Raw genomic sequence first — 14,464 nt, forward strand, 5'->3', positions numbered from 1 at the left:
TGTAATACTAAGACTGGAACTATTTTGCTCTTTCCTTTTGTTTTGTATGTATTGTGTTCATAAATGTAATGGTATCAGCATTATAAAACTGTTTGCAGGATCAAACTAAAGCCTTGCAGTGATGATAGCAGTCACTTGAAATGTGAAGGATTTTCATGTTATCTCAATTGTGTTAGAAAGCAAGCTAAAGATATTGTGAAATGGGTGGAGCAGAAAACTCAATGACTATACTACATTACTACATTAAATATAATGTCATAGCAGACAGTCGCCTTCAGAAACAGTTGAAAGTTTGTTTGTATGACCCTATGAAGGGGTATGGCAACACTGAATTGGATAAATCCAATTAAAGCATATCAGCTGCAAAATTCAATTGTGCAGCACTCCCATTAATTAGATTAGATTCCCTACAGTATGGAAACAGGCCCTTCGGCCCAACCAGTCCACACCGACCCTCCGAAGAGTAACCCACCCAGACCCATTTCCCTCTGACGAATGCCCCCAACACTATGAGCAATTTAGCATGGCCAATTCACCTGACCTGCATATGTTTGGACTGTGGGACGAAACCGGAGCACCTGGAGGAAACTCACGCAGACATGGGGTGAATGTGAAAACTCCACACAGACAATCACCTGAGCCTGGAATTGAACCTGGGATCCTGGTGCTGTGAGGCAGCAGTGCTAACCACTGAGCCACCATTCCACCTATGTTAGGAAGCTTCTTCCTTGCTTTTTGCACTTGAGATTTTACTTCAGGTCTGAAGGATGCAGTTATGTAGGGGCTATTTTAGGTTCAAAATGGTGAGCTAAATTGTGGTAAGCAACATCAGAAGTATTTTGGTAAGGCAAATCAGAGCAGGACTTATACACTTAATAATAAGGCTCTGGGGAGTGTTGCCAAACAAAAAGACCTTGGAGTGTAGGTTCATAGGACCTTGAAATCGGAGTCACAGGTAGACAAAACAGTACAAAAAGCATGTGGTATGCTTGCTTTTATTGGTCAGTGCATTGAGTATAGGAACTGGGAAGTCATGTTAAGTCTGTACAGAATATTGGTTAGGCCACTTTTGGAATGCTGTGCGCAATTCTGGTCTCCTTGTTATAGGAAAGAAGTGAAACATGAAAGGGTTCAGAAAAGACTTACAAGGATGTTGCCAGAGTTGGAGGTTTTATGCCATAGGGAGAGGCTGAATAGGCTGGGGCTATTTTCCCTGAGGGATCAGAAGCTGAGTGGTGACTTATAAAAGTTTATAAAATCATGAGGGGCACGAATAGGATAAATAGTCAAGGTCTTTTCCAAAGGGTAAGAGAATCCAAAACTAGGGGGCATTGGTTTAAGGTGAGAAAGGAAAGATTTAAAAGGGACCCATGGGGCAATATTTTCATGCAGAGGGTGGTGTGCATGGAAAGAGTTCCCAGAGGAAGTGGCAGAGGCTGGTACAATTACAACAATGTAAAAGACATATGATGCGTATTTGAATCAAAAGGGTTTAGAGGAATACTGCCAGATGAGACTAGATTAATTTAGGAAATCTGGTCAACATGGACGAGTTGGACTGAAGAGTCTGTTTCCATGCTGTACATCTCTATGACGAACTAAATCCGCAAATTGTGATGTCAGTTTTGAAAAGTGCGGCCTAAAAAAAGCACAGCAGGAGTTTTTGAGGAGCAGGAGAATCTACATTTCAGGCATAAGCCCTTAATCAGGAAATGTTTTGGGGGTGGGGTGGGGGAAGGGGTTTAAGAGATAAATAGGAGGGTGGGTATGGGGATAGGGGATGGTAGCTGATAGGTAAATAGAGGTCTGGGTGATGGTGACAGGTCAGAGAGGAGGACAGAGCAAATAGGTAGGAAGGAAAATGGACAGTGAGGACAGTTCAAGAGGATGGTGCAGAGTTGGATGGTTGGATTTGGGATGAGGTATGGGGACGAGAGATTAGGAAACTGGTGAAATAGACACTGATACTGTGTGGTTGGAGGGTTCCAAGGCGGAAGATGAGGCGTTCTTCCTCCAGGCATCGGGTGGCTTGGATTTGGCAGTGGAGGCTGTCCAAGACATCCAAGTCCTTGGCAGAATGGGAGGAGAAAGTCAGCCGTGGAATGGTTTAGTGCGTGTCCCAGAGATATTCCCTGTGTCCAACTCTGGCGACCAACTCAACACAGACATCTACTTCAAACCCACTGACTCCCACAGCTACCTGAACTACATCTCCACCCAACCCCCTCCTGTAAAAATGTTATCCTTTACTCCCAATTCCTGCTCCCAGGAGGACCAATTCCACTCTAGGACATCCCAGATGACCTCCTGTTTCAAGCTCCACAATTTCCCCTCAGACATGGTCAACAAAACTCTCCAGCATATCTCCTCCACTTCCCACACCTCGGCCCTTGTATCCTACCCCTCCAACCACAAAAAGGATAGAACCCTCCCCCCGGCCCTCACCTTGCACCCCATGCAACAAATTATGCTCTCCATTTCTGCCACCTACAGTCAGACCCCACCACCAGAGATGTATTTCTCTCCTCATTTCTATCAGTATTCTCTCTGCGACTCCCTGGTTCGGTCCACACACCCCTATCAACCCACCCCCCCTATCAACCCACCCATTCCTTGCACCTTGCCTTGCCACTGCAAGAGATGTAAAACCTGTACCCATACTTCCCCTCTCACCTCCATTCAATGCCCCAAAGGATCCTTCCACGTCAGGCAGAGATTTTCCTGCACATCCAACACCTCATCTACTGTACCTGTCGCTCTCGATGTGGTCTCCTCCACATTGCGGAAACAAGACACCAACTTGCGGAACATTTCAGGGACTACCTCTGAGACACACGCACCAAACAATCCCACCGCCCTGTGGCCAACCACTTCAATTTGCCCTCCCACTCCACCAAGGACATGCAAGTCCTGGGCCGCCTCCACCCCCAAATCCAAGCCACCAGACGCCTGGAGGAAGACTGCCTCATTTTCCGTCTTGGGATCCTCCAATTGCAAGGCATCAGCTTCAACTTCACCAATTTACTCATCCCCTGTTCCCCACCTCATCCCTGATACAACTGTCCAACATGGCACTGTCCTCTTGAACTGTCCTACCTGTCCATTTTCCTTCCCACCTCTCCACTCCATCTTCCCCTTCAACCTATCACCATCACTCCCCAACTCCATCTACCTATCGCCTTCCCAGTTACCTTCGCCCAGCCCCACCCTCCTATTTATCTCTCAAACTCCTTCACTCCCTCATTCCTGATGAAGGGTTTAAGCCTGAAATGTCAGTTCTCCTTCCCATCAGATGCTGCCTGACCTGCTGTGCTTTTCCAGTGCACATGTTTCGACTTTGATCTCCAGTCCTCACCTTGTGATGTCAGTCAGTGATTTGATTTTACTGGTGTCATTTTTGAAATCAACATTTCAGCTAATCCCATCACTTAATCAATCAAATATAGCTGAACATGCATTCACCCCTACTACAAGATTCAAAGCCAAATGCTTTTTACAAGGAATTATCAACTATCAGATTAGTTGCAGGTTAACATTGACCTTCTGTTGCTGAGTTTGTAGAAGCTTTTTGAAAGTGTACTCTGCTAGTTGAAGCTTAAGGGGTTCACAGTGAGCATTGTGGCATTTGGTGTAGGCTTTAGTTCTGATCTCAAAGGTTCTATTTTGAGCATTTTATTCTTCAAAATGCAGGTGCAATTGTTTGTATCTGATCTAAAGTATATAAAATCAGAGGCAACACAGAGGAGAAACGGTTCAAAGGGCAATGATGTCGAAGCAAAAGAAACTCATTGGGTGGCCATATCCAGCCAGAATCTTCCCATCCCTCAAACTCAGTGAGAAACAGTGTACATGACACCTTCATTTCACTACAGAAGTGCTTGTTAAAATCTGCCATCTGTTACAAGCAGACTTGCAGCACTTTAAGCAGGGAAAGGGTAGTATTACCAATGACTGTGAAAGTGGCATGAATGCTTTTGTGCTGAACTCATTTTAAAGTGGTGCAGATTAAAGCTGTAGCATCTCATAACATGCTGTCCATTGTCGTATGCTGTAGGTTGTGGACAATATATACAGTGTTGAATACTTTCCATTTTCTCTTGTTAGAGGAAAGCAGGTAGAGCAAGAATGTAGCTTTGCCAGGAAAGCAGGATTTCCTATGGCTCAAGGTGGCATTGATCACACACATACCATTGAAAACATTGCATGTGAATTTGGAAACACTTTGTAACCAGATGCAACATCACTCCAAGTATGCAACTGCTATGCAAACATGCTCAATGCATAATATCTTATCAGCAGTCACAATGCCTTTATTCTGTAGCAGTTCACTGTATTAGTCAGAGTTTGAAGCATATTGTCAAACCAAGAGTAACTTACTGGGTAGTATGGGCCATCCACTGACTACTTGTCTCATGACTTCAATGTTCAGAGCTGTGCTATCACATGAAATGTCATTGAGTAGATCCTTGGGATGTTTAAGCAATCATTCTGATACCTAGACCACGAAGACCTTGCTGTCATAGCCTCTGACTTCTATGTGGTGCTTGATCTAGATCTGTAAGTACAGGTCCACTGAACCACAGTAGCTCCACTGGTGGAAGATCTGAGTAAATAATGTGACCCTCCAAGGTCTCCTCCTTATCAGGGTTAGATGAGTACCCCCTGTAGTTGGAACCTTTCCATTCCTGTGATTAACCTACTTGCCCAACCAGATAAGATCCAATACAAGTGCTTGCAATTCGCATCAATGCTTGTACATTGGAGGATGCATGAATACCATCCTTAAGTTCACTTGAGTTTCCCTTGTTCTTGCTGATAAGGGAGGTGAGATAAGTGGAGATGGTGGTGCAAGGATAACATCAAACTCATACCACCAGCGTATTCATATAAATCCCAACATGGCAAGTATGGAATCTAAACTTAATTAGTAGACCTGAAATTATAAATCTATTCTCAGTGGATGGTGATGGTAACGGTACCAATAAACTATAGGTGATTGGAGTAAAAGCTCACCCAGCTCACTAATATCATTTTATGTAAGGAAATCTGTCATACTACTCTCGTCTAGTTTACATGCAAGTCCAGACCCACAGCAAGGTTGTCAACTCTAGACTGCCATTTGAAATGGCCTTAGCAATAATTCAGTTTAAGGTCAATTAGGGATGTGTAACAAATGCTGCGTTTGTCAGTAATATCTAACTTTGGAGAATATTTTGGCAGTCATTTCTGAGATGTCTTTGATTTGGGTGTGGAAAAATAGACCAGCTTAGCAGCTCTAAGGGGCCAGACCTGTTATAGAGTCATAGAGATGTACAGCACAGAAACAGACATTTTGGTCCAACCTGTCCATGCCGACCAGATACCCAACCCAATCTAGTCCCACCTGCTAGCACCTGGCCCATATCCCTCCAAACCCTTCCTATTCATATACCCATCCAAATGCCTTTTAAAATACCTGTTATTTTGGGTGTTTCAATACTTTTAGTAGCAATGTTCATCTTACAAAGGTAACTGGTATATGATTGCTATCATGCAATAAACTACACCTTGCTTAAGACAAGACTGCCTTCATGTTAGAATGCTTAGTGGTTTTCCTTTCCCACTTTATACCAAGTAGGCCTTGTCATAAAAGGATGATGGTGATAATGATCAATCCCACCACTATGCACCATTTAGAAAGGCAATTTCTTGAAGGAATAATACCAGTTGATTTAACCTAAAGCCAACATCCATGTCTTTATCAAGCTCTTCAGGAGTTTTCCTCCACACTGCTTCTTATAATATTGTCCAGGTACTTATATTTCAAAAGAACATCTCTATCTATATTATAAACAAATAAGGCATGCTGAAGTAATTTTAATGAAATATATTTTGACATCCACAAATGGCAAAGAACTTTGAAAACAAAATTTTTCAACAGTACTACCTTCTAGAGTATTCCGGAAGCTAAAATTAGCAAGTTTATCAAAAGGTGGCATTTCATAATTTGTCAAAGTTAGACAAAATTCCACTTCTGCTGAGATTGGAAGCTTTGGTGTTCTCTCTTTATCCTGGTTCCCTGGATTACGTTGAATGGGTCCCTCAGGAACACCATTACACAAAACTCCACGACTGTTGTATTCCTCTGACCTGGTGCATATTACCTGTGGCAAAAAAAACATACATAAAATGAATTTTTCTCACTGATAGGTTTGAATGGCATTTACTATAGTGCAGTAGATTTGAAATACTTTTTACTATGGGCCGGCACAGTGGCTCAGTGGTTAGCATTGCTGCCTCACAGCACCAGGAACACTGGTTCGAATCCCACCTTGGGTGACTGTCTATGTGGAGTTTATACATTCTCCGTGTCTGTGTGGGTTTGCTCTAGTTTCCTCCCACAGTTCAAAGATGTGCAGGTCACGTGAACTGGCCATGCTAAATTGCCCATAGTGTTAGGTGTGTTAGTCAGGTGTAGGGGAATTGGTACTGGTGGGATACACTTTGGAGGGTCGGTGTGGACTTGTTGTGCTGAAGGGCCTATTCCATACTGCAGGGAATCTATGTTTTCTGTCAGAGACCTGTCCCTCTTAGTAGTGCAGAGTTTTCTGGAGCTATATCTCTGAAAGATGCTGGGGTAATGCAATTTACTAGTGTGATGATACTTTGGCTTTAAGAGGTGTATTTTGTATGTTTTTTTTTAAATTTGAAATAAGATTGAATCAGGCAATCTGCTCCAAAGCCTTTAAAGTAAACAGCTCGTGGGGCCTTTTTAAAAAAAATTTAGAATAATAGAAGCGGGCTGAATGGGTGGAGTCAAACTTCCACATATTTCTTCAATAGTAGTTGCTGGGCTCTTGAACCTGCATGTGGAAACTCTTACTCTTCTCTCTGTTAAAGCTAACAGCTGGAGATACATGTGAGATAACCCATTTTACTGAATTTGCCTTTGTGTTTATGAGATGTTACTATCTTGGCACAGTAAATTAATAGTAGTTAATATATCTATGGTTTTGTTAAGCATTTCAATAGAGTTAAATTAAGCCAATTATTTTAGTTTTCTGTCTGTATTTTAATTATGGTGTATAAATAATGGGTTTTGTTTCAAGTATACTTGTTTGACCAATTAATTGCATCTGGAACACAACACCTTACATTTACCTTTAAAATAAGAAAACATTAGGGTCTAGACTACCTTCGTAAAATATTTGAGGGGGTTTGGTCTGGTCCATAACATAATTTTGTCAAGGTAGTGAACTACATACTCTATAAAGCCGCGTACCTGCAATCAAAGGAATTCATTTTTGTTTAATAATACTTAACTGGGAAATTGTTGATTGTGTAATGGCTTGCTGTTTGTTAGAATTTTTTCTTAAAAATGTTCCCATTGAAGGTATTAGCCTCATGATTGATGACAGTGAACACTCTTAGACACCATTAATAGGATACAGTTTTGTATAGATAAGCAACTAACAACATGGATTTCAATTTTTTTTTAGGTAATTTTCCAAGGACAGCACAGATAAATGAAACTTGATGGTACTCAAACTTCTAATAAAAGTATTCATGGATACTCATAGTTTGTGGTTATGATATTGGTTTTAGCATGGAGAAGACCACAGCAAGAGGAGGAATTAGAGGGCACAAGGAAGGGAGCCCTCAAAACCCCAAAGTTAGTTTATGAATAATTTTTCAATGTCATATTATTCAGATCTTGATTGTTACATTATCAGAGATAACACAAGCATTGTTGCATTGGGCAAAAAGGTTTGCTTGGCACAAAACAAATCATGGTAAGTAAAGGAAACTGCTTAAAAGAGATATCTTCAAGATTTCAGTGGTAGTTACTTGGAAACCTAACTGGTGGTAAAGTAGACAATAGCATCCAATGTCAGAGTTCAGCTATTTAGTATAATCAATTTCTCTAAATACAAAGGACAGAGATAATTTCAAATTTCTTTCAATCCAGAAGAAATTTCTAACAGTAAAGTTGCAAATACAAGTCAGTCTGAATGTTACAGTATTTTGCTGAGACAGTGAATGCTCCATTTCTCTATTTCCTCCTTTATATATCAAAAAGAATTGACAACCTGCAGTTCTGAATCTTCTTTAAAAAAAAAGCTCCTCACAGCATAATTACAAAGCTTTCATGGAAGGAAATAAGGGTAAGAAACATTTAAAAATTGTTTTCTACACTAACAAGCTCTACCTGTGTCAAAATCTTTATCGGTTTAGTCATTTTGTCTGTCTAATTTGGTGTGAAAATGGAGAGAGGCCTGCATGACATCATTATTACTTACTCGGCACAAAAGTCATTTAGTGACTGAAACCTACAAAATGCAAGCCTGCAGTTTTTGAATGATGAGACTGTACTTTTAAACTGAATATTATTAAAGGGATTAAAGCCAAGGAAGAAACAATAACATGCAAAAATTAAGGGAAATAAATACAGTAAAGGCAGAAATAGTAAGGAGAGTGAAACAAAACCAAATGGAAGTACTGCAATTATCTATTTTAAAAATATAGAAAATCTTCACTAAGAAGGCAAAGACTTAAGTCTGGGATTAGCAGCCAATTATAGCATTACTGATATCTAACTTTTTAAACAATGCAGATATCTATATCTTACAGATCAATGATGCTGAAAAGTGGATTTGAAAATTGTGCTAGCCATTAGCAAGAAGAGTTTCACAGAATTAATACATTGATCTTCCCATTAATGATCCGAAAGAATCAGAAATATTTTGGAAAATACTGGAATTAACATTCAGGATTAATAGACTCCAATGAAAATAATCTATTGGTCAGTTTGATGGATACTGCAGCAATGTTATAAACGTGACTTCTCTGAAGAGGAACGATCAGAAGTTTATTGAATTTGCAGTTTCTTCACATCAATTTAAACCTTCAGGAAGGATCTTCTAGAAAAGTGGAAATGTTATATAATTGATAGATTACTTGAGGATGTTTAAGCATTTGAAACTATAATAGTACTTCAACAACAACAATTATATGCTTTAGGTGAAGCCAACACCATTGCTGCAGTCAACAGTTCAGTAAAATTTGTAACAGATGTAGCTTGTCACACTTGTCCAACTTTTCTTGGTATCTGAAAATCATAGACATTTTGCATGCATGCTCAGGAAATCTGTTTTTAAAAACCAAGCTGACCTCAGAACAAAACACACATGACCAACAGGTGATAAAGCACCACAATGCTGGTAGGGAGGAAGTGTGAAGGTGTTTGCCTTTGTGTATCATATTGGTGAGATTCAGTGAGCAAAAGACATAATTTCACAACATGAAAAAAAGTACCATATTTTTCATCCCACTCAATATATTGACCAGATAAATTATGGGAAACATTAATGACCATCAGTATTATATGTCTTGAAAACCTGAAAAATAAATCCAATATAGGACCTAGTGCTAATGTAGTACTGCTGCGCACTTTTTTTTAAATATTAGATTACCTACTGTGTGGAAACAGGCCCTTTGGCCCAATAAGTCCACACTGACCCTCTGAAGAGTAACCCAATCCAGATCCATTCCCCTACATTTACCCCATGTCTAATCCACCCAACACTATGTGCAATTGAGCATGGCCAGTTCACCTAATCTGCACACCTTTGAATTGTGGGAGGAAACCAGAGCATCTGGAGGAAACCTACGCAGACATGGGGAGAATGAGCAAACTCCACACAGACAGTCACCCGAGGTTGGAATTAAACCCAGATCTCTGGCGCTGTGAGGCAGCAGTGCTAACCACTGAGCCACTGTACCACATTCTAAAAGACATATACCTCAGCAAGTAGGTCTTCATGATACAGTCTACAAGAGACTCTTTCAGCATACAATGAATCAGCATTTATGTGCATTGATTTTCATAACAGTATGATTCTGCCAATGTCTACAAAAGAGTTGCAGACAATAGTTATCCAGGCCTGACAGTATTAAAGACATACCTGAAAGTATTTGTTCATTTTAGTGAGTCAGAGTCAGTCTTAGTATATCATGAAAAATTCTACTGCAATGCTATTACTCAAGCTCATCGTGGATTCCGGAAATCTTCTATATGGTAGATATCAATAGTCCGACACTGGTAGCACCATCAGTTTGCACATATCTAAGATAGTCACAATTCGTAAGATTAAAATCACACCCAACCTGTTCCATCAATCAAATTAGTTAACCATTGAAACATCTTCAACTTCAATCTGTTATACCAGGAATATTCAAGAAGTCACGAATGCATGTGATGCATTCCAAACATAAACCCTAATGATAGAAGCCTGAAACTCCACCTGATGTTCCACCCACTCCTTGACTGAAACTCAATGGATCTTTATCCCCCACAGTAATTGGTGAAGAGTTAACCCTTGTGATGGACTACTTCTCTGAATTTTATGTTATTTGATAACTTAGCAATACAACAAATATGGTGGCCATGGACACACTGACTACATTTTTTGGTTTATTATCCATACTGGTTTGGATAGCATGTGACAATAGACAACAGTTTGGATAATTATTTCAAGATATATGGGGAATAATCCACATAATTTTGTCATCTCACTATGAATACTCAACCAGTCTAGCAGAACACACTATGGATGTGGAGGTGCTGGTGTCAGACTGGGGTGGACAAAGTCAGAAGTCACACAACACCAGGTTATAGTTCAACAGGCTTATTTGAAATCAGTGTGCTGCTTCTTCATTAGGTGAAGTGGAGGGAAGTGCACAGGCACAGAATTTATAGGTGGAGAGATAATGGCAAGATAATTCCAGATAATTAAGCTTGTCAACAAATAAGGTCATTTAGTGAGAGTTGTGCATCGATTGACCAAATAATAAGTCTTTGAAGGTGACTACAAGTGTCAAATGGTGTAGTAAAGTGTCAACAGCAGAATAGCAAGTGAAGGGATGATCAATTAATGCAGAAAGACAATTACAAAATGTCAAAAATAAGATGATGCCAAAAACAAACCAAATGGCTGGAATAACATGATAGGGTATTTCAGAGTTGTGTGACAAGGGTCTAACCAAAGTAACAATTAATCAAAAACTGTACAACCTAAGATACAGAGATAATAACAGGTCATCAAGGTGATGGTGTCAAAACAAAATAGTAAGAAAGATTTGTCTCTACCACCATCTTAGTTCTGATTTTTTTCTAATTATCTCTCTGCCTTAATTAATCAGATCACAGGTCGTTCCTTCTTCACTTGCTATTCAGCAGTTGACACTTTACTCATACTGTTTGACACTTTTGATCACCTGCAAAGACTTGTTATTCAGCCTGTCGACATTCTATTTACACTATCTGTTCTTATCTGTTGACATTCTTAATTACCTGGAATTATTTTACCATTATCTCTCCGCCTCTAAATTCTGTGCCTGTACACTTCCCTCCACTTCACCTGATAAAACAGCAGCACTCCAAAAGCTTGTGATTTCAACTAAACCTGTTGGATTATAACCTGGGGTGTGACCTCTGACATTAACGTACTATTGAATCAATGATCATGGAGTGTCATACAATAAAAGATTTTCACATGGTATTGCACAAAATTTCAGCAACAGAATGGAAAATAGATTATTGAATACAGCACGATTTCTCAGAACATAAGTGAGAACCATTCAGAAAAACACAAGACATTCTTCAAAGATGGAAAAAAGATATATACAAATGAGCTGAGAGTGAGAACTACTGAAACTTAGCATCAGGTAGAATGTGAGTTGGAAATACAAATACCTGAATACAAAATAGAAGCAGATGTTGCTCTACCATTCAATAAGGTCACAGTTGATCTATTTGGTTTTTCAAAGTTCACATTCCTATCTACCACCCCCCCAATTTTGATTTCTTTCAGCTTTACAATATCTGATGACCCCACTTCTAGCAACTTATGATCCAGAGTGTCAAAGTTGCACAGTCCAAAGACACATCCTTGTAATTTCTGTCCTAAAAGGACAGCCTTAATTTTAAAAGAGCATCAAATAGCTCTGAACTAACCCACAAGATGAAACATCCTTTCCAAGTGGAACATTTCAAAACTATTCAGGATTTTATGCACTTCAATCAAGTCATCCTTCAGTCTTCTAAATTATAGTTGAAACACGCCTATCCTCACAAGACAACTTGCTCATTCCACATATCAAATAAATGTATGACACCAAAACTGGAGGTGTAGTGAACAGTGAAGAAGGTTACCTCAGATTACAACAGGATCTTGATCAGATGGGCCAATGGGCTGGGGAGTGGCAGATGGAGTTTAATTTAGATAAAAGTGAGGTGTTGCTTTTTGGGAAAGCAAATCTTAGCAGGACTTGTACAATTAATGTCAAGTTTACAGTTGTGCTGGAAAAGCACAGCAGGTCAGGCAGTAGAGGAGCAGGGAAATTGACATTTTGGGCAAATACCCTTCATCAGGATAAAGGGCTTTTGCTCAAAATGTTCACTTTCCTGCTCCTTGGATGGTGCCTGACCTGCTGTGCTTTTCCAGCATGACTCTAACCTTGACTTTAATCTTCAGCATCTGTAGTGCCCACTTTCTCCTTATGCACTTAATGGTAAGGTCCTAGGGAGCGTTGCTGAACAAAGACACCTTGGAGTTCAGGCTCATAGCTCCTTGAAACTAGAGTCGCAGGTAGATAGGATAGTGAAGAAGGCGTGTGGTATGCTTTCCTTTATTGGTTAGAGTACAGGAGTTGGGAGGTCATGTTGCGGCTGTACAGGACATTGGTTAGGCCACTTCTGGAATATTGTGTGCAATTCTAGTCTTCTTCCTACCCGGAAAGATGTTGTGAAACTTGAAAGGGTTCAAAAAAGATTTACAAGGATGTTGCCAGGGTTGGAGGATTTGAGCTTTGGGAAAGGTTGAATAGGCTGGGGCTGTTTTCCCTGGAGCATTGGAGACTGAGGGGTGACCTTATAGAGGTTTACAAAATCCTGAGGGGCATGGATAGGATGAATAGACAAAGTCTTTTCCCTGGGGTCGGGGTGTCCAGAACTAGAGGGCATACATTTAGGGTGAGAGAGGAAAGATATTAAAAAAAAAAGAGACCTACGTGACAACATTTTCATGCAGAGGGTGGTGAGTGTATGGAATGAGCTGCCAGAGGAAGTGGTGGAGGCTGGTACAATTGCAAGTTTAAAATGCATCTGGATGGGTATATGAATAGGAAGGATTTGGAGAGATATGGGCCGGATGCTGGCAGGTGGGACTAGATTGGGTTGGGATATCTGGTCAGTATGGATGGGTTGGACCAAAGGGTCTGTTTCCATGCTGTACACCTCTATGATTCTATGACTCTAACCTTCTGTTTTCCTTAAGTATGGAGAACAAAATTGCACACAGTATTTGAGATGTGGTCTCTTCAATGCCCTGTATAACTGAAACATAACCTCCTTACTATTATATTGAATTCCATTCATAACAGCATCCCATTAGCCTTTTTGATTATGTGTTGTACCTATAGACTACTTTCTTGTTAATCATGCACTAAATCCTTCTGCAGTCATTCTCCACTTAAGGAACACTTTGCGTTTTTAATTCTTCCCACCACAATTAGTACCTTTACATTTTCCCATGCTATACTCTATCTACCGGATATTGTCCTCTCACAAACAATTAATATCCGTTTGCAATCTATTTGTTTTCTTCACAATATATTTTCATACATATCTTGGTACTATTTTCAAATTTAGCTATTATCCCTAGATTCCTCTCATCCAAGTCTTTGGTATAATTTATAAAAAGTTGAGGCCCCACCATAGACTATGCTGGATTCCACGTGTCACATCATATCAGTCAGACAAAGCTCCATTGATGTATAACTTCTGTTTTAAGCCAGCCAATTGTCTATCCATGCTAATGTTACACACTATAGTAGGAGCTTTTTATTTTCCATACCTACCTTCAATGTGGTGCTTTATCAAATGAGTCTGGAAGTCTAAATATAGTACATCTATAGGCTCTCTTATCCACAACACGTTCCTCCTTCAGAAAATTCTAATAAATTTGTACAAAATGATTTTCCTTGAACAAAACTTTCAAAATGCACAGCTGTATCACTTTAATGGTTGATTCTAACATTTTTCCTATAACAGACATTAAGCTAACAGGGCTATTGTTCCTTCTTTCTGCCTCCCTTCTTGAATACAAAATTATATGGATACCAGCAAGGACAACCATGCCAGTTCACATGAAGTCATCACTGATCATGGTGTTACATTATGAAGGAACAGAAGCAGCTCAGACCAATGTTCAACATATCAATCCTGCAATGAGAGAATGTGGAGGAAAGATTCATTGGTGATGTTAAGTGACAGCAACCAGCAGCAAAAACAAACAAGCATGATAGAGAGCAACATATACCTGCCTTCAAAGATACACAATTATTGGATCAAGGTGTGTTGTCAAAACTCCAAAGTGTTACATTGATATCTGAGTTGTTAAACTTTGATAGTGTTTTAGTCAAA

General features: G+C 39.9%; 1 protein-coding gene across 1 annotated transcript in view; it reads right to left on the reverse strand.

Moving 5' to 3' along the window:
- The window catches only part of tyr (tyrosinase), a 94,279-nt gene that overhangs the window by 30,002 nt on the left and 49,813 nt on the right, over nucleotides 1-14,464 (reverse strand). The window contains exon 2 of the mRNA XM_043691552.2: nucleotides 5,927-6,143. Within this exon, the coding sequence (XP_043547487.1) occupies nucleotides 5,927-6,143 (217 nt within the window). The remainder of the gene's footprint in view (nucleotides 1-5,926; nucleotides 6,144-14,464) is intronic.

This window comes from Chiloscyllium plagiosum, unplaced genomic scaffold (genome assembly GCF_037043375.1).
Source record: "Chiloscyllium plagiosum isolate Xiang-an unplaced genomic scaffold, Cpla_swu_hap1 HiC_scaffold_6, whole genome shotgun sequence".
NCBI lineage: Eukaryota > Metazoa > Chordata > Chondrichthyes > Orectolobiformes > Hemiscylliidae > Chiloscyllium > Chiloscyllium plagiosum.